General features: G+C 39.5%; 1 protein-coding gene across 2 annotated transcripts in view; it reads left to right on the forward strand.

Annotated features, from left to right (window-relative positions):
• Positions 1–21,574, forward strand: part of JAG2 (jagged canonical Notch ligand 2) — a 69,114-nt gene that overhangs the window by 19,749 nt on the left and 27,791 nt on the right. For both annotated transcript variants that reach the window (XM_085061184.1, XM_085061185.1), the window contains exons 3-5: positions 6,210–6,264; positions 13,509–13,763; positions 14,733–14,793. In XM_085061184.1, the coding sequence (XP_084917310.1) occupies positions 6,210–6,264; positions 13,509–13,763; positions 14,733–14,793 (371 nt within the window). The remainder of the gene's footprint in view (positions 1–6,209; positions 6,265–13,508; positions 13,764–14,732; positions 14,794–21,574) is intronic.

The raw sequence follows: 21,574 nt of genomic DNA on the forward strand, positions 1-21,574 counted from the left end.
TAATAGTCTAGATTTCCCTCTGCCACCCCCATATGCACACACACATACACACCCCTCCAGCTTGGGTTTTGCTTAGTTTGGTGGAGGAGTAGAATGAGTGTTCAGACTCATGTAGGTGGAGATATCAGCCTGTTGTCTGTTAACCATGGCAAAAAATAGCCCCTCTCACTCCTCCCTGGTTTTGCAGACTTCCTGAAGATTGTCAGGTGGGGCTAATTCATAGAGTTCCCCTCACACAACAGTAGGTCTCCCGAGTTTGTAAACATCATCCTGCTTTTGTGACTGGGCCAAGAGGAGTATAACTGCAGTAATTGCTCTCAAATAGAAAACTTCAACTTGCTCAACTACTTTCTGCTGTCTGCTGCTGATATTTGCAGTGCTCTAACCCAGCCTTCCACTCCTAACAAAATGGGTTTTTTTGGCCCTGGTTTCCAAAGGACTCACTATGCTTGCTTCTTAAATGGAAAATTAGGATTTAGAGGATGGGCATCTTTATGATTTTGCGTGGTGGATGGTCTCTGAATTCAGCAGAAAAGCTTCTTGCATGCAAGTGGCTGAAATATCCTTCAAATTTCAAAAAAAGCCCCCTACCCTGTCCCTACCCCCAACCCCCATGTTCCCCCCAAATGGGGATGTTTTACTCCTTCAGTAAAGGTCCCTATTATGACTGTTTCTAAAAGATAAAACTGCAGACTGTTTGTCTGCCCTTAAACCTGTGTTGACAATGAGTCCTGGATCTTCTCAGAATCTTTCTTCATTTCGTCCTTATTCACTTTCCACCTCTGGGTTATTCATGAGGAAGTTGTACAAACTCGCTGCAGAGTTCCTGGGGAAGGAAATGGAATATGCTTGCCTTGAAGTCAGCTTTTTCCATGGCAAGCAGGCTGCCTGGGGGAGGGGGAGAGGTGCTGAAACAAAAAAAGAGGGGGAAAGCCCCCCGACCTGTGCTTGCCTCACTTGACTCCAAGTTCTTCAGGAAAGCAAGTATGTGAAATTGACTGTACTGATCCAGACTGGACTTGTCTGCAATAAATTGGTGATGGCTTGTTCCAGAAGTTACAAAAATTAACCTGCAGTAAGATTAAGATTAATGATATGCTATACAGTGTTTGAATGTTTGAGTAAAAATCTTTCCTGTGCTTGATTGAGGCTTGAAAAGAAATGGTATTTACTGGTGACAAGACCCTGCATTTACTGTGTGACTGTGGAACAGGAAGATAGAGTGAGCTTGGGAATGTTTACAAGCCACACTTTTTTTACTTCATGGCTGATTCTTAAAACATTTTTCCCTGCAGAAAATCCAGTTCTTTTTCTCATGTGAAATTAATAATTTTTTGTCTGTTAGCATAAAAGTCACAATAGAATGTTATTGAAGCAGAAAATATTTAAGTATTGATTTCAGCTTAGCCTTCACCTTTTGCATTTTTCAGACTGTGACTTGGAGAATATAAGTTCTATACCTGACTGAAAGTGCTATCGTCAGATTGATCATCTTTCTTGGGATGGAAAGTCTGACATGACTGGTTTGCCAAAAAAGCCCTCTACCTTTTGAACGTTGATTTGCAGATATCAAGGTAGTAGTAATAGTTCATGAAAAGGCAGTGCCAAACCAATATTATAGGTCTTGTTTCCCCCTCCCCAGAAAGGAGGTCGCTGGGATAGTATGGGGAGTGTTTTGTTTAGTGTAAACAGTGGAATAATGCTTTGAAGTTGCTTGTGTCAACACCAATCCTGAGAAAAAAAACACAACTGAGGCAGCATCACCAGGATAAACAGACTTAATTTGTATCCTTCCAAGCTACTTGGCATATCTGTTTAGTTAACTCCTACGAAGTGGTTCTTGCATAAGATGTGCTCGTCTGCAGTAGTGTGCTGATGCTCTTCTGACTCGTAGCCTTTACCATCTTCTGAGTTTTGATTTGATGAGCACAAATGCTGTCGTGTTTAGCTCTTTCCAGAAAATAAACCTAGACACTAAAGTCAGTTGAATCAAGTTTATTTTCAATGCTTTGTGTTCACCCCCATCCCCTCCCCCTCCAATCTGTGCCATGGTCACTTTAAAAATATTTTCTAAATATTTTGCTAGTACTGGGCTGAAATGAACAACAGATACTGCTTCACGAAGCTTTCTGTATAGATCAGAACAGGCTGGAATATGCATGTCCTGCTGTTCCATCAGCCTACAGCAAGAGCTATGTGCAGGTTAATGAAGCAGGTGTGTGTGTTTGTGTGTGTTATGCACAAGATGCATGATTTTGGGGCATTCTTAGTATACTTGTGTAGTGTTTTCTGTTAGGTTTATGCATGAACTTGAACACACATTCCTATCAACAGTCTGTGGAGAACATGTTCTTAAACAACTTTTAAGCTACTCTATTCACATCAAAGAGCCAAGACACTGCTGGATGATGTGAGGGGGTTTAAGACTTGCAGTATGGGTAGACCTTAGATTGCGGACAAGAGCTAAATTAATGCAAGTTCTGTTGCCATTTTCTGTGAGCACAATTTAAGAAAGATGTCTGGTGTCAATGTCTCTGCTATAGATGAGTTACTTGTAGCTGGTGTTAGTAGATGGTGTGCTGGGTAGCCTATGTTAAACTTTCTGTAGAAGAGTGCAGATGCTTTCATAAAATAAGAATGGCCATTACGAAGCTGAAAATGTCCTTAAATATTTATAACCATTAGTATTACTCAACTTTAGTTCTTACTCTGGTTATTGGATAAGGTTATGCTCTGGGTGAGTGTATGGATGTTAATTTTTCCACTAGTAAATAATTTTGATAGTCAAACATTTTTCTGATAATTGAGCCATAACTGGGAAGCTCTCAGTGCAGCATGCTATGAACACATTTAGTAACACAGATGCTTTTTTCTAAGTTTTCAGCTGTCGTTTTAAAGTGAAGTGCAAAATTCAAATGTAAGCAGATCTAATGCAAGACTTGATACATGTGGTAGTGAGCAAGACTGGTTTTTTTGAACCAGTGGGTCAAGGACCTATTTTCTCTTTTGAGGTATAGTAATTGTAATATGATGATCCATTGCACTACCACAGCGAGGGATCCCTCTTTGAAGTTATTGACCAGCTGGAGATGAGAATGGGTGACAAGCTGGCTTGGTAACCTTAACAGTTTTCTCTAGAGGTAAAATAGCCATAAAAACCAGTTTTATGCTTGTGTTCTTGCTGTGTCTGTTGGAGTTTTTGAAGAGTGACCATAACTCAGTAGAGAGCAGGAAGTTGCACAATTAAGAACTGTCCCAGCTGAAACTGATGGTCCAGTAAATACACATTTGTCTATCAATGCTGTTTAATGCCATTTGATTAATGCCATTTGATTAACATCTCTAATCTCCTGCAAGTGTGACTGCAAGCCTTCCTGAAAGGTTACACTCCATGTGCTTGTTCATGTGTGAACAGCCAAGTGCCAGCCTGTTCATCCATAAGTAGACACAGGGAAGTGAAAGGATTTAAGTGTGTGTCTTACCTTTGTTTTGTAGGTTCTTTAAGCTTTTTGTAGGTGGGCTTGTGATTCTTGATGGTCACCAGTGGGAGGATGGTAAAAGCAAATGTTGGAGACCAGGCCTGTGGGACCTGGGGCTTGCAAAGCTAGGAGAAGGCAGCATGAGTTGTGTGGGCTCTTCCACATTTTGGAGGAGCAACTGTGCACCAGAGTCAGAGTTGATTATAACATACTATTAAGTTTTCACAAGATTGTAAAGCAATATTTTCTACTTCAGAGGCTACGCCAACTTAAACCATGAGATTTGCTGCCAGAGCTGTGGGATTCCTTGTTTCAAGCAACTTAAAATAGGTAGAAGGCCTCTTTATTCACGCTGTCCAACATGATCATGCTGGAACAGTGCATTGTGTGGAACTCTCTTTACCTGCAAAAATTCCTTCATATCCAGAGCAAGCATACAAATCTGTTTTCAAATGGTGTGGTGGGAAAGCATAGATGACTGGTCTGCTTCATAGGACAATAAGTCCAGCTTAATTTTTTTTTTTTGCCTTTTGTGAGCAGTCAGATGCAACAGCCAATTTGCAGTAGCAAAGACCAACACCTATATAAGATAAGTAAATGGGTATCTGGAAGCACTTGAGCACTAGTCTGTACTTCTAATATAAATCAATGGAATACAGGAAAACTAAGGGATGTGTTAGAAGATAATTAGTTAAAAGTGGAAGAGGTGGATAAAAGGGCTTTGGATCTTGGATCTTGGAGTGATTTGAAGAATTCTGCCTAGATTAGTTCATAATTTTGATGCAAAATAAGGAGACTTGCATTTGCCAGAAGATGATGTTAGGGCAGTACTATATAGAACTTATTTTCTCAACTACTCAATGTATGGTTGGTTGGTTTTTTTTCAGGTAGCATTTAGGAAGTGTTTTCAAAGTACAGTAGAATCCTATCCTGCTTCCCTAAGTGCTGAGACTGGGGGAAGGGGAGTGCAGGGAGTTGCAGGGTGAAGCTACTGAAGTGCTTCACTAATGTTTGTCTTCAATAATTGGGTTGTGAGCTGTGCTGTTTTGTCCTACCTCAGAGGCAGAGGCCTTTTGTTTCTCAGCTGATCTCTCTCAGTTGTCCTTTTCCAAGGGCAGTACAAACTCAAGTATGCCTTTGTCCAGTATGGTCACTGCTGAGCTCCCTTTTCCCTTCCTTTCTTGAGTGTAATCTAAATAGTCACCACTAAACCTATTTCTGTTTCCGTGATGTAAAATCATCTTCCCTAGTCTGTGTCTGAAGCTGAAAGTACAGAAGAAAGACTTGTTTTCAAAGCATGAGTTGTGGTTTATGTGTTAATAAAACCGAGCAGTAGAAAAATACGCACTCAGTTAAGTGCATTTCTGGGTAGAATGATTTCTGTTGTAGCCATGTAAGACCTCAGAGAGCCTTTCTGCTTAGGCTGCTGCACTGGTCTTACTGCTGCTGCTGTTCCAGGATGGGGAGTTTTCATTCAATGTTGTGATCAACCCTCCTTGGTGTGGAGTTGAGGGATGTATAAAGCCCATAAGGAGCTATCTCAAAATAAAAACACACATCTCTTGATTTAACAGTAAAATAGTCCTCATGACCCTGTGAAAGATGGCCGAATTCTTACATAATCTTCTTCCAAAGAGGGTCCTTGCAATTTCTTGGCTGAATGTCCCCATATCCATGTGAATTTATAGATCATTAAGCTGTGAATTCTGCACACGTTGGGGTTTGGCTCTGCATGAAGATGTGTGTTAGAAGGGTTTTAGGATAGTGGTGCAATAACTCTTTTCTGCTCTTGATGGTTTTTCCTTGATTTTGAATGTATGTGAGGATCTCAATGTAACTTGGAGCAGTTGGAAGCTCTCAAAGCTTAATGGTTACCAGCTATTCTTAAACTCAAAACAATTAAAAATTACCTGTATGCATAAGTTAACTTTCTTTCTAAGTTTAGTATTTGAATATCAACATCTGTCCTATGTATTTGATCATAAACCAAGGAAAATGCCTGAAGCTTTGATTTAGTAAAATAAAGCTTTCATGTTTTTTCTAAATCATTTAAAAACTCTCTGAAATCATGGGGTTTTTCTTTCCTCAGGGTAAAGTACAGTACCAGGTGTGCTTGCTGTAATAATTATTTCTGCTGTGTCTTTTGTAGGTCTATTTTTCATGCTACCCTTTCAAGAGAAAGAAGTCTAAATTTTTGATAGATGCAGGGTGAATTGTGTGTTTCTTCTTTAGATATGTTTTCCTGTAAAACAGACCTGGTATAGATTTACCTTTCATATGCTTCCTAAGGATGGATCTCATTCCTTTTTAGGGAAGGAGGTCCAGTTGTTTAAGTCTTAAATATCCCAACTGTTTCCCAAGGTTCAGAACCTCATTTCATTTAAACCTTTTAGGGCTGTTTCTGAAAAGGATTTCTGTGGCTAAGCAAAGCTGAGAATTAAATGTAGTGGGAGGACAATAATAATAATAATAATAATTCAGCCCTCAATGTGTGGGGGAATGTTTTTGTTTTGCTATTAGCATGGCTTGTCCTTCAGTTTTTAATTTCATGCTTTTGAGAAGATGCCTTCAAGGACTTTCACATGACAACAGAGAAGTGAAATTTTTAAGTGCTTTCAGTTGGCTTTCTTGTAGCAGTAATATCTGCTTATTTCAAATCAGCCTGTCTGGTTATAACAGTTAATACGTAGTTTTTTATTACTGTCTAATTGGTGTCTTGTTTCTTTTCAGAGATCGTTCACATTAATATTAGAAGCATGGGATTGGGATAATGATACAAAAGCTGGTGAGTATTAATGTAAAGCTTGGAGTTTGTACTTATTCTGTGCTGTATGTGTGCAGACTGGGGAGGGGGAAAATGTAGCCTCCTGCAATCAGCCATCCCTCCCATTCAGTTCTAGGGAAACCTATTGTGTAAGTAAAGGACATGCACAAATCCAAACAGTGAGTATTGGGTTAGGAACTGGGAAAAATAATTGCTGTATAGGAAAAAAAATGGACAATTGTAAATGAAGGGTGTAATTAACACATGAACTCCTGATAATTAGCTCTAAAAAATGTTTACAAATCATGGTATGTCGCTGTTGAGCCGCTAGCAGAGAGAAGAATCCAGTTCACAGTGGCAAGAAGGAAAAAGCCTTTATTGTTTTGATTTCATCATATATATAGAGTTTTCAAAAGTCACCCAGATTGGTCAGTCAAAAACCTCCCCCTAGGCCTGATTGGCCAGGCTTGCACTGTCCAAATCTTGGGACACTGTTTTTAATAACATCCAAACCTTATCTTTATTTATAAAACACAAAAGGAATTCTCATGGGAAAGACCTGTGCTAGCCACAATGGTAGGCCCTTTTCTTTAAAGAAAAAGGAAGATAATCTGTAGAGTTGCACTTCAGATTTTCCTGTCTGCCTGTGACCATAGTTCCCATGATCAGGTGAACAAGTAAACATTCTTGCTCCCCATGAGATAACAGTACTTCATGTTTTTGATGAAAATGTTCTAAATCATGGTATGATCCTTTCTCTGTTTCTCTTAAAGTGCTAGAACTTATGTTGCCTTTTCAGTCTGTAAGTGCTAATGCTCAGTGCCAAAGCGGGGTTATTGATCTGAAGTAAAAGCAAGATTATTGTATAAATACTTCAAAATCATATAAAGATGCTGATTGCCATAACACTGCTAAAGCAGGACTCCAACTTGAACCTACTCTTTGTAAATGGTTTACAAATATGTCTTAAAATAACCAATGCTTCTGGCTACAAGAACAAAGTGAACCTCAGACTTGCATTGTGGTTATTGATGGACTATTTCATTTTAGTTGGGGTCAATGTAGAGGAAGGTAAGTGTTTGAACATTAAGATAGCAAAGAGGTTATATATGTCCCAAATCATCATCAGTTTCTAATTGTTAATTCCCTCCTCTGCTGCTTCACTGACCACATTTATCAAAATGTATCAAGCACAAAAACTTGGCAAAGTTGAATTAATATTAAGGCTATGTTAGACTTTCAAGGTCCTTGAAGATTGGGATCAGTCCTACTTGCATTTTCCTAACTTAGAGGTTCTCCTAACATACTCTGTCTCTAATGAGAGCCAATAGTAATGATGAGTTTGCAGTTTGTTCCTGAACCCTTCTTCTGTTAGATTTAAATTGATTTTATCTTGTTTAACAGCTTCTTCAACCTTTTTCTATCAGCTATGTTTTCTTTACATCTCTGGTAATAATGTTACTGCAACCCTTCGGTTGAGTTGCTCCACAGCTTTCTTGAATGACACTTCCCAGAGCAGGGTGTGGTATTCAAAATAAGATCTTGTGTGCTGAGCAGAGAAAGCCTGAGTCTTGAATAAGTTTAAATACCCTACATAGTTACAGATCGGTAGAATCCTCTTGAATGCTTTTTTAAAAAAGTTCTTTGTGATGGTAATTAATTTAAATGGTTTCCAGCTAGGCAATAATTTTTCTAGGGGCACCTAGTACAGCAAATACTGGAATATCATGCCTTAGTTATAGAGGGAAAACCAGCTCATGAGATGGTGTAGAAGGGAGTGAACATGAAGAGCCAGCCTATCCTGCAAATCATCTGTATACATTTGAGCGCTGGATTTCATTTTTTAATTAGCTTCTTAATAAATAATAGTCTTGTAACTTTTTGTTTATTTCTTAGAATTTGCAGAATCCTCCTGCAAATCTGTAGCTTAAACCCCAGATTTCTTTTAAATACACTTGGTAAGAGGACAGTCACTTCAGACTTGTGTTAAGTCTTTGTTGTGCTTTTTAGTTTAACATGCTCTAACAAATCTCTTTACTTTCATTCATGTCACGCTTTTTTTTTTTCCCCTGAACTTCAGGCCAACAGGATATAGAATGTCTTCTGGAGGCCCAGTGTGCCATCTCCTTAAATTTAACAGTTTCTATGAACTGTGGGATTCTATATAAGTGTCAGATTACAGTTCAGCTCTCATGAGAAACTGCTGATGGAAAGTGAACTTCCCTTTAATTTAGGCTGCTAGAGAAAGGTACTGTTAAGTTGTACTGCATCTGAAACCTAGAAGGCTTGTCAAGTGAATTTAGGAAGGCTTTCTTGGCCTGTAATTTGGCAGAAGACTACCTAAATGCTTGTCTTGGTTAAGTGTTCTTGTAGTCTGTTTACTGATTCTGTGATAGAGGTGTGTTCCTTTACTATTCTTCAAGTTAGAGTAGGACATGAGATTCTTAAGAAGAATTTCTTAATGCTGAAGGTTTTTTCTTTATTTTTTTGGGGGGGTGATCTTGCAGTGAAGTCTCCAGATTCTCCAGTAGGTTTTGCCCTGTGAATCTGTCAAGACGCAAAGATGCTTTACCTGTGTTTTTGCAAGCACCACTGAACTGCCAAACAGGCACAGATCAGTAGATGTTCACATGTTAGAGAAGAGGAAAGGGAATACAGCAACTGCTCCAGAGAAAAGACAAACAATATCCTATCCTGGAGGGGTGAAATGAATGTCTGTGGAAAGCTTAACTCCCTATCAGTCCTGAGCGCTGTGCTGATCTGGGAATCAGGTTACATGTATCTTCTGTTGCTACTGTAAGAAAGATTAATCAAAGTAATTGCCGAGTCTGTTTATAAGCTGATTAATTAGTTCTAGAGTCAGGTTTTGCTTTCCTTTAATGGGGATGAGTAAGGCTGAAAGTTAAATGTAGGTTCTGTGTTCCAGCTTGGACTCTCAAGTGGGGATTAAAAACCAAAACAACACAAAAACCCCTATCCAAAACAAAACAACCTCCCCAGCAAAAACCCCCAAAACAATAGCAACAAAAAAATAAACAACAAAACCCAAACAAAACAACAAGCAAACAAAAAAAACCCCACCCCCCAAAACCTAGAAAGAGGGGCTTCCAGTGAACAACTTGAAGGTTGTAGAGCATTTGTCATCCTTCCCTCCCTTTGTGTGAAAGCATCCTCTATTCTTCTTGCACTCAGTGAAAGCAAGGCAAGGGGGGATTCAGAGCTGGTCTGTGAAGTACCATCTCAAGAGCAAGTCTGCCACGGCAAATGTTCCTCTGTACTTTTCTCAAAGCACAAATTGTAAGAGGATCCTTCAGACCCCAATTCCTGAACTACTCCTGTGGTTTTTTTTTTCCTCCTCCGTGCAGCAGGGTTGCCTCAGGGGTAAGCTTGTAGCAGTGTAGAGTTACCTCTTGTTTGCTTTGGGAGGGTGGAAGAGGAGGAGAGGAAACTGGCTTAGATACAAAGTCGCTGCAATGGGCCTGTTTGCTGTCATCTGTCACAGCAGTTCCACTTTCCAGGTAAGTCATTTGACTTGGCTGACTTCAGTTGTACAGCAGAGGTCTTGGCAATGCCCAGCCCTGCCATGACAAAGCAAGCTGGCATCTTCACATGTGAAGTAACTTTCCACTTGACTCTGTGCCTACTGCAGGGATGCAGTGGTTGCCTTCTTCCTTCCCATTAATGTGTAGGAGACTAATCTGTCCTTAGGTTTTTTGAAATGGGTGCTCAAAAAAAGCTGGAGAGAAAGTGCTTCCTGAGATGGGCACCTCCTGCTCCTTTGGATATGAGGGTCATGTGATGTCAGTGTGTTTCCTTACAAACAACCACCAGCATCAGCCTTTTGTAAAGCCCTGTTGGCTTGTTGGGGATGTCTGACCTCTGCTAAGGGTGAGGGTGCTGATGGGCAGTGTTCTTATGTATATATTGCACAGTTAAATGCTCTTCAGCTAAGGCTTTCTCTTCCAAAAATCAGATGCTTCTGAAAACTGATGCTCTGGGAACATTGGTTAAAGAACTACCTTTGAGCCATTAAATCCTTTTATGCAAGCATCTGTACCACTATCTGCTTTTCGAGAGAGGCTTGTAGAAAACCTGTTATTTAAGGCAATTGTTTGGGGGTTGTGTGTGTATGTAAGCTTGAGTAATGAATGATGCTTTTTTGACCAACAACCAGACAAATTGCCTTTACTGAGGGCTAAAAGTAGCAAGTCTGTGAGTCCCGAAGGTGAACAGCTATGGCAAAGTCAGATGCAGGGAGCAAACTTGTCTCATCAAAACAGGTGAGAGAGACTGAATATCTTCAGACACACTTTGGTATTGTGGGGGAGGAAAGAGAAACCTTGACAAACACGTTCCTCCCTGTGTTTATAGATCTCTCTAGAAGATGCACATAGGATCAGTGTTAAATTTGAAGTTAAACAGAACTCTCATACTTACTCTGGTACTTAAGAATTTAGTATCAGAAACTAAATGGCTTGGAGCTGCTTCCTTGATGCCTTTAGTGATTCAGGGTAAATTATTTGGCTTGCTTGTTCAGGCTGTTAAGCCCTACTTGATTCAAGCTTGAGGCAAAACCCTTAAGACTCTGAATATGTTCATTTTCAGAGGAGCTTGTGAAGATAAAGTTTGAGTGTTCAGAAAGATAAAAAGAGCACTCTTGGGTTATTTCCCCTGTTCTCGACCCCTGGTATCAAGAGGTCTATTCTGCATAGGTATATTTGCAGTAGCTGTAATGCTTGTTCCAGTTGTTTAACTGGGTCTGATGAATCTCCATTAGCCTGAAGATGCCTGATAAGGGTTTTATTATATAAGCTACTCCTTTAATCTCAGGACCTGTTCTTCTGTCCATCTGATGCACTTTGAGGAAACACTTTTGCAGCAGTGGCCGTTGCAACTGTTTATAAGGAGCCTATGTTGCTTACAGCAGGAAAGTAACTATGTAATGTGTATTTGCTGTTAGTTCATAATTTCTTGAACATCAGCATGTTTTCCTTTATAGTTTTTCAGTCATTGGAGGAAAATAAGAATATAAAAGGATGCTGAAATCTGCCCAGGGAAGTGGTGGAGTCACCATCCCTGGAGGCATTGAAAAGACATGTAGTTGTGGCACTTGGGGACATGGTTTAGTGATGGCCTCAGCAGTGCAGGGTTAATGGTTGGACCTGATGATCTGGAAGGTCTTTTCCAACCTAAGCAATTCAGTGATTCTGTATAATCATTAAACTTGTGATAGTGACTGGTGTGACAAATAGCCTGTTGATCAAAAATAAGATGCAGGCAGCCTTTTCCACCTTGCATGTTTCTTGTCCACTCTGCTACTGACCATGTGCTGCTGGATGACAGAGGAGCTCATATATAGGAATGAGAGAGTTAAAGAGGAGGGATATAGACTTCAATGTGTCTTGGCTGGCCATGAAATGTTTTATGCAGACTAGTCCAAGCAAGCATGACTTACAGCCTGTACATGGCAATACCACTTTTAATAAAAAAGCAGAGAGGTGCAATGAGGTCTTAATAATTGGAGTACCTTTCAATGCTTAGTTTAAAAGGGTTCTTTTTAAGTTCAATATTCTTTAATTTCAAGGGGAAATATTTTTATAGTGCAAGCTTAGAAAAATATGTCAAGAGAGCAAAATACATTGCAGAATCTGATACTTTTGTAACTTTTCCTTTAATGTTGGAGGGACTGAGAATTGTCACTTTAGTCCTTTTAGATGCTGAGAGAAAAATGCCACTTTGGTAAGAAGTGCGCAGGATACCTCTAAACTGTCAACTTTCTAGTTGAGAAACAATCACTCCTTGGATTGTGTTTTCTAAACAGATTAGGTTAATGAGTTCTAGAAAGCAACTAGGCAGGTAAAATGTGTTTGCTGAAGGTCATAGCTTAGTATTGCTTGTTACCAGCTTGGCATGTTTTGAACTTCAGACTTTGACTACCATTTCACCCTTTTGCTGTGTGCAAGTTTTTGGTTATTCATTTCTTTTAACAGAAGAAATGTATTTTACAGAATCTTTATTTAAAGAAAATGGGTGCTGAAGCTCTGAGCTGGCAATATTATAGCTATTTCATAAATGGGTGTGAAATTAATATGTGCAAGTGAAGCTGCTGTACTTCTTTCTTATCCTTAAGTAGTGTTTGGAGTTCCAGATGCAACTTGTGGTCACCTAGAAAAACTGTACAGTAGGGTGGCCCCAGATTTGAATGGTGAAGCCATTAGAAAACTCCTCTCACTAAGGTTACTCACTGTCTGCCCTTATCCCCTACTGAGCTTTGCTTATTCCCAATATTTGCTGAAGCAATTGTGTAATTTCATTGTACTAATTATACTTGTCTCATTGAAGCTGCTCTGCAAAGAATTACATGGACAAAGATCCAAAATGGATATTCATATAAAGGGAAATACTTTGTGTTGGCATTTTCCATAATCTTACAGCCTAGAATCCTCTTGTCCTCTGGGATAGGTAATACTTTGTGCATGTTTGGCCTCAGTGAGTGGAGCCTGGCAGTAGCAGAGCTGCTGCTTTCCGTGGGGACAAGGCAGGATGCTCACAGAGTGTGCTGCAACAAGGATCACAGTTATCAGCAGTTTCACTGGGAGTGAGGATAAGCAGGATACAGAGCTGAGAATGACCCTTGACAATCCTGGGTTCATTTATTTATTCCTTCTCAAAATGTCAAATATTAACTGTGCAGTGTTCTATGAAATGCTTGTTTAAAGGTATTTTTGCCTTTATTTTTGAGAGAATAATAAAATAGAAACAAGCTAGTTTATGTACATAATGCAAGCCTAGCAGAGCATTCACTATTGCTCAGTAATTTCACAGGAAATTGAATATATTTTGTTTTGCTTTGTTCTTAAAATTAAACTTTTAGTGGAGAACTTTATCTCAGCTACAGATTATGCAGATTTTGCAATTTTATAAGAACAAAAAGGAGGCAAGAAGAGCCTCAGATCAAGATAAAGCTGCTAGTTGTCAGCATGTGGGTGTGGTATGTTTGGCTGCCTTGAAAAATAAGCTATTTCCTATGGATTATGTTCCAGGGTTTTTTAATATTTCCTTTGGGATGCTTTTTTAAATTGGCCTTCCTGTAATGAACTTTGCAAGGCAAAGGAAAATTCAGTTATACAGTAGATCTTTATCATCTTAGCATTTTCTTTACTTGGTGTTCTCTTAACCAGTTGAGTACTTCTGATTGGATTCCATATGTGCTAGTGTGCTATCAAACTTAACCCCCTGTTGAATTTATCTTTCCTTCCAAAAAGGTGAAAACTTGTTAATAGAGCGAGTGGCACATGCTGGCATGATCAACCCAGAAGATCGATGGAAGACCCTACAAATTAATGGTCCTGTTGCCCACTTTGAAGTGCAAATAAGGGTGAAGTGTGACGAAAATTACTACAGTGCTCTGTGCAACAAGTTCTGTGGCCCTCGAGATGACTTTGTTGGTCACTACACGTGTGATCAAAATGGAAACAAAGCCTGCATGGAAGGTTGGATGGGAGAAGAATGTAAACAAGGTAGTATGTTTCCTTTGTTTTGGATTAGCCCTGGTGGATATAGAATAGGTGTAAACTGCAGAAGATATTTCTGTTGTGTCAGTGCTTGTGGCATAGTAATTATAGCATGTACAGGCTTTGTCCTTTAAATACAAATCTTTAAATAAAACATCCTCTGAAGAGCAGAGCACAGGATACACTGTTGCCTCTGGTGTATGCTATGAACATACCTAAAGAAGTTGAGTATTCAAAACAGAGAAACTTTTTTTTACTAATTGTCTTTATTCAATGGTGGTGTTCCTTCAAAGCAAAATGATGTATTACATCTGTTAATGTAAGATTTTATTGAAGTGATATCATCACTAATACTGTATTCTTCAATCCTGTAAAAATGCCCTCATAACATGGCAAATGAAAAAGTTTTAAGTGTAAAGCATGCAAAGCTGAAAGCTTTTTGATAGCTCTTAATGGGAACAGAAATTCAGGAGTAGTCATCTCTTTTAATGGACCACTCAATCAAATCTCTCTGTGATTTGCCTTCAGTAAGTAATTAGTGCAAAAATTACTTGACATACTCTTCTTTCTGCTGAGGGCTTCTTGGTTTTGTGTTCTGTTCCTTTTCGGTAAAAAGCTTATTAATGATGGAGAGGACCATTTTTGGGGCTTACTCAAGGTCATGTATCACTTAAAGTTTGGTATTTCCAGCATAATACCAGTCTTATACCAGGTTTTAAAAACAACTGTATTTTATAAAAGTTTCAGTGCTGACACTCTTGCTGCAAAGCTTTTTGGCTGTAATGGTGCTGTGTTTTGTGGAATAACTGTCTGGTGACAACAACAACTTTTGGAACATGGCAAAAGACAATCTGCTTTGCATGAACAACAGACAGGCTAAGTGACAGGAGCCCTACCTAAACAGCTCCAGATTGCTGCTGTACTAATGGATACCTGCCTGCCCAGACTGATGCCCAAATCTTTTTGTGTCTACAGCTGTGTGTAAACAAGGATGTAATTTGCTCCATGGGGGTTGCAGTGTACCTGGGGAATGCAAGTAAGTCTGCATGCTTGAATATATTTTTTTTTTGGGAGCTCTGATCCCTCTAGTGTCCTCCATATATGTTGCTACTTTTAAAAAGTCTTCTTTAAAATGGAAAAATTCTGTACAAGAATGTGGATGGAAATGGATTTGAAGTAGATGTCATGTGTGTAAGAACTGCATATAGTCTAAACTGTTTTGTGATGTTATTCTATTTTTTGCCTGTATAGGACTGAACATATCTGCTTCATGTAGTTTAAATCTGTGCCTTTATCAAATGAGAAAAATCTATTATTATTTTTACTACAATTATTATTTTCAAAATCTTTAGGAGTTTTAATCTGTGTATTCTTTTCCCTCAAATGAAAAGGGCAGCTTGCTCTTTGGACTGTTAGACTAGGAAATGCTCACCATCCTAGAACACTCCAAATATATTTCGATCACCCAAATATAGTAAATTTTGCTATTCCAATAAAAAAAGGTTTTGGTAATAAAGGAGATGCAGTAGCACCCCCAACCTAAACTTTCTACCCCAGGTGAATTTTTTTGGTCCCTAAACATGAGAGAACAGAGTGAAATGTTCCCTTAACTTCACGAAGCAGCTTAACTAGACTGTGATAGCAAGGGCAGTTGATTGTTTTCCTGTAAAGGTTCAGGCATTCAATGTTGTAGGTCAAGGGGAAATGGGTGTTATTTTTACACAGACTATTGAAGAAATAGGACAGGTCTGCTTGCAAGTTTGGGATACTGTGTAAATTGTTGAGTTTATTTGTGGTCAGAGCAGCATGCACCATTGTAAGGGTAGATTCATGCAGTAGTTCCTTAGTGAGCTGTGTTTAACCTGCTTGATTGAAATGATGTGAAACCAAGCTGTGGCTGCCAGAACCCCTGAGAGCTGTCAAATACCATTTTGTGGCAAGCTGTGACACTTTGAGGCAATTTGGCTTCATCCTTCTGGCTACTACAACCACCGCAGAAATGGCAGAAATGGGATGCAGATAGTTCAGCTTTGCTGGGCTTAGAGCTGAGCTGGGGTTGAGGTGCCAGAGCTGTGGTAGGTGACATGCAGACAAGTCCCATCCTGCTGCAGAGCCTCATATTTTTAACAGTGGGGAATGGCAGATAACAAAGTTAGCCTTAAATCATTGTACCACAGGGCCCTGAAACTTCCATCAGATGCTTCTTGGAAGGTTTGTTGCTTTGTAGCTTTCTGATCTGAATGAAAACTGTAAATTTGAAGTGCAGTGCTTCAGTTTGTGTGTGGTTTCACTTCTCAAGCTAGAAAACTTCCTTTAAAAGATCTTTTTGAAGGCAAATGTTTAAATGATGGCTTTTTGTGTAAGAATATTTATATATAAAGTTATTTGCAATCTCTCTGTATCAATAAATATCTTCCTTGTGATTTCAAGTGTTGGGTGCCCCTAGTGCTGTTGGGGATTTTCTTATTTCAAATAGAGATTGTGGTTGAGAGCTGGGCCAGTATCATTTCTGCCTGAAGAAGAAACACTCCTTCCCTTGAGCCTTCCAAGAATGCATTTGTTCCCCTTAAGAGGCTATTTTAATGAATTTTGATTCATGTGAGGGCTTCTGGAATGCAATAGGTTTCAAAACAGCATCCTAGAAACCTATGAATATTTGCTTTTTGAATGCAAGAAGTCTTTGACTAAATGTGCAAAAGAAACAGATTTAAGGAAATAAAAAGCAGTACCTTTGGGGGTGGGCGGGTGAGAGGGGTTGGTGCAGTTTCCTTTTTGACTTCCATTTCTCTGTGATACCAGCTGTATCTGAGAAGGTAGGGGCTGGAGAGGAGGAGGGAGGTTTCAAGAAGGGAATATAAAATCTTTGAAGCTGAGGGTGCTGGGTGGCTGTTACCTTTTTCAAGGCACTGTTAATAGGTGGTCTCACAGGAGCAAAGCCTTTCCTTGCAGCCTGGTGCTGATGTGAAGAAGCATCTGGTGTAGTAAGTCCAGGTGTTCCTTAAAACCTGTTCAGCTAAACTGAGCTCACAAAAATAACCCTGAGCCTATTGAAGGACTCTGTCCAGGTATCTTCTGTTTTGTTGGGCAGATTCTCTCACCTGAAGGAAAGTACAGAGGGAAGGAATAGTGGATTGTGTGCAGGTTACCTTGTTTCTTGATGCCTGTCTGCTCAAGTCAGATCCATGATCAGCAAGTTGGAAGAGAACAATGGCTTTCCTATGTATGGCCACTGTAGCATTGCACAAAGTGCTTAGCTATCTCTTTAATGCTGATTTGGTAGCTTGAGTGTGTTCTGTCTTTAAATTGTATTCTGTCATAGGTCCTAAACTGTGTTAGAAATGTTGCTTTTAACTAAAATGGATAATACTTTCAGTAGAAAAATGATGCTGGCCTAAAAATAAACAAGGCTTACAGACATGACCTTTATCTTCAGCAGGACAAAGGAAACTGTTATTTAAAAGAAACTGCTATGTTTGGTGTTATTGAATTTTAATCTAGATTCCTTCATCCTGGTCTCTGGACAGCTGCCACTGTAATTTAACAGGTGAAAACAATGTCCTTTTTTAATTCAGAAAGAAAATGAAAATGTGAGAAAAAATATGGGTGTGAGGCAGTTGGGAACCTGCTGGTGCCAAAAGCTGCTTAATTGCCAAAATCTGCAGTAGCATTTGTAAACAGAAAAGCTGGAAAATGGTTTTCATCTTCAGCTTGCATGAACAAGGAGGTAACTTGAGCAGGGACTCCAAGACTTCAGCCAAGGTCTCAGGTAGAGACCTACCCTCCATTTTTTTTTATGTTCCAATGTAACTTAGAGCTGTTCTTGGATTAAAAGTTACACTAAAATCAGAAGTAGCTAAATGACCTCAGACTGTTAATAAAGGATATGTCACTGGTTCTGGATGTGCATCATCTGTTGGGAAAGTTTATGCACCCATTTGCTTTGAGAAAGTCAGTGTTGAGCTGCTTTTCCATTTCTACTGAGCTTCAATCAAAATGGGAAATAAGTAGGAATGACCAGATGCCTCAAAGTGACCTGATGTATTGTGGTGTGGCCAGGTCTGGGTGGTGGGTTTTTTCGTGAGGGAGTCAATAAAGCAAAAAAATAAAGATTTTGTGAATAATGAGGAAAAAATACATCCTTGAGGAAAGCAAAAGCAACTTAGCTGAGTGTTGCAAGGATGGAAAAATGCCACCACCTTAAAGAGGAAACAAACCAGTCTTTATCCATAGTGCATAAAGAAAGACAATAAACATTGGTCTGTAGTAGCAGGCTACATGGTCTATTTTTATTGATTTCACCAGGCCAAAGTAGTAGGATGGATTATCAATGGCACAATACTGCAGAGCCATGATGTTGGTGCTTTCTGTATGTTTTTACATCATATAAAGTACTTTGTTAAATTCCATTAAGCTGTCTAGAGGAGAATGAAGTTTCATCTAATGGCTCATATCTGGCTTGGGTTCAATGGCCTTATGAAATTAGCAAAGTTGAATACAGAGAAACCACAAGTGACAGTCTTCTTCCTTGATTAAAACCACTGCCCTGGGTATGTTTGGTACCACTCATAAACTGTCACTAGGCTTAACAGCTCAATCTTTCACTTCCTTGTTATCCAGAGTGGTATGGCTTTGGTTGTGGTCCAGATATGCCTCATATCTGGCCTACATTGTCATAGTCCTGCCAGGATGATGATATTTTCAGAAGCCTTTCAGCTTTTCCCATTGCCTTTGAATGTTTGTTTCTCATTTAAAGCAAAACAAAAGGAGTCAAATCCCTAACACTGCTTAGGTTATATTCTGGAGCCAAGGAAAGAGCTGGGTTTTGTCCTGGGAAATGCCAGTCTTACTTTCCACAACTTTGATACAAAAATTTCTCTAGAATGTGTAGACTAACTGAAATGAGTTAAAAATAGGGTTGTTAAGAGTAGTCTAATGTAAATTCTGTGCAAGGTGAGCAAAGCAAGTGCACTTTTTAAAAGAACTTTTAAAATAAATTAGGGTTTGTGTGCTTTGAACTGACTTATCTCTAGAATTAATTTAAAACTGTATGTGACAGTTTTAGTTTTACAGTTTGGGTGATTTTTTTTTTTATTTTTGTTTAATCATGTGCCTTTACCTTTGTCCCATTGAAAAAGTTTCCTCAAGCTTTCTGTCCAGTGCCATGCCTTCTGCAGTCCTTGTATTCCCCTTCAGCAGTCCAGCAGTGCCTGCAAGGGCTGTGGGCCTCTCTCAGACCCTGTTCAGCTTTTATTCAGTACTTTCTTTAGAGAAATGCAGGAATAAAAGGTGGAGTTGCAAAATGAGCTACAACTACATGGAGTATTGGGGATATACCAGTCTTTGTTAAACAGTCTTCTAGAGAGTCTTTGTTAAATCTTAGGCTTTTCAGAGGCTATCCAATATCACTGATGTCTCACTTGTGATTTTGTGATGGTTGGGTGCATAACATGTTTGCCATCAGCACTGGGGAGCTCTGTCTAAACTGGTTTTTTTAGCAAAACCCCCAACAGCTGGATTCTTGTCAACTCATTCTTGGCTACAAGGTGATCTGGTGAGGCTTCTCAAACCAGGTTGTAATTGAAAGGCTAGAGGACCAGCAAAAGGTCATAGAGAGCTGAAAACACAGAAATAAAATTGCTGCTTCTAAAAACTGGGAGAAAGTAAGAGGTGGGAATCTTCCACAGTTGTTCTAGAATAGAATTATGAGAAATCTCATAGGCTGCTCTGAGCAGTAAACTAGGGAAAAGCCTTGTTTGGGCAGTGTGCTAGGCTGCTTTGGCATCTGACCACTTCCATTCCTGCAACACTGGACTGCCTAAGGTCCCTAAAGAGCATGAGGCTGCTGCTTAGCCCTGCAGGAGTGCACTTGGTACCAGGACTGGGGCACCTTCTGTCTCTTTGGAGTAAGATATCCTATCACAGCTTCAGGTTTCAAAGATCTTGTAAAATTCTTACTATTGCTGTGTCTTCCATCAGGTTCTCTTGCCTATTGTTATAACCAGAACACTCTTGTTATTGTTTCTTATGTCCTAGTTGAGCCCTTAGGGAATGTTGGCAAGCGTTTCACAAGTAGACAGACACATTAAGTTAGGTAAAGAATCCCATGTTGTGTTTCTTTATTGGTCAAGGAACTGAGGCACACTCTGTATTGCCCTGCTTGTGAGTGGGTAGGAAGGCACAGAATATATCCTAAAGGTGGATCTGCACTCAGGAGATTTGAGTGGCTGGGCAGGAAGTAAAAACATGTAGTGCCTGAACTTGTGTCTGCAACAGTGCAGCTGAACTAGAACAGTAGATCAAAGCAGCGTGGAGAACCCAATAGCTCTACTCCAAACACTTCAGGGCTTTAAATTTTAAACTTTCTAGTCTGTTCTTGTGGACTGAATGCCTGTTTGCAGCTGGAACGCGTTAGGTGTGCTCCTGGCATGCATTGTCTTACATTACCTTAGTTTAACCTAAGAGGAATCCAATTCCCTTGTTCCAAAACAGCTCCGTGATGTGAACTAACACAGCATCGACAGGAATGATCAGGCAGTTCATGTAAAAAGCATGTTCCTGGTGTGAACTAATGCAAATACAGGCACACCCTTAGAGCCACTTATGTAAGTTAACTGAGCAATGTCCTGGCTAAAAACTTTTGAACCATCCCCTCTTTTAACTTGCTCTCAAAACTCTACACAGTACTGGAGTAAGATTGTTAGCTTTCAATAACTTCCTTTATTAGAGGAGAAAAAGGCTTGTAGGGAAGGGTTTGTATCTTTTGGCTTGATAAGAATGGGGGTGAGAGGAAAAGACAGCAAGCTTTCAGGTAATTAAATTATTTGAGTTCATTAATGAGCATATTTTCCTTGGCTATTCACAAAATTATCTAGCCTATTTCAAAGGTAGGAAAGTGGGCAAAGTGTTTCTGGGACAAGTATTAGTGAATGAGTACTGTACCACTTACCAACATTGAATCGAGATGCTCAGACTTGTAGTATCTAACAGCTGGACAATATTGCTGCTTGCTGTGCAACAAGTAATCTCCTGAAAGTTTAAACAGGCTTTCTTATGGTTATTTTAAGTAAATAACTAATATAAAGCTATTGTTCTGGCCTATGCAACACCATCCTGTTCACGTCACTAGAAAATTTAGTGGTTTTCTATTTAAGAGGGTTATTTCTCCCCCCACCCCTGAATGATGCATTTTGCTTCTGCTCTTAATGTCACTGTATTGCTTTGGTTTCCTGTGTTGAGTGTTTTGGCCCCAGCTTCTACTTGAAACATGGCTGGGAGAAGCTCCCTCCAAAAGGTCTGCTTATGAAAAGGTGTATAAATACATCACAATGATGTTCTCTTTGTAGGAAGTGCCATTTATCAGTAAGGTGTCACCTGTGATATTTAAAGGTTTATACCACATTGCCTACATCCTCCCTAGGATTTTTTAAGTTTATTTTTAGGTTCCATATTCTGATGTAGTCTTCAGAAATAGACTTCACTTTAGTGATTTAGGTGTATTTATGCATGAAGTGCTGACAAAGCTCTGTAAGTAGGTGTAGAGCAGAATTTTAGTTATCCTCTCATTCTCATGTATTACAGAGCTCTTTTTAAGGTTAATCAGCATAGATTAGTGATTGGATGAGATGTGCAATATGAAGTTTCTCCACTGAACTTTCTGCACAGAAGGATCAGGACTCTCAAATAACCAGAAATGATTGAACCAGGAGAACAAACCATGTGTGAAGATAATACAAAAGAGCTGAGTTGAAACTGATTGTTGAGAGCACCCTGACTCTCTGCTGTTAGCAGAGGCATCCTCCTTTTAGATAAGGAGGAGT

The sequence above is a fragment of the Lichenostomus cassidix genome, chromosome 5 (genome assembly GCF_008360975.1).
Source record: "Lichenostomus cassidix isolate B80296 chromosome 5, HeHo_3.0, whole genome shotgun sequence".
NCBI lineage: Eukaryota > Metazoa > Chordata > Aves > Passeriformes > Meliphagidae > Lichenostomus > Lichenostomus cassidix.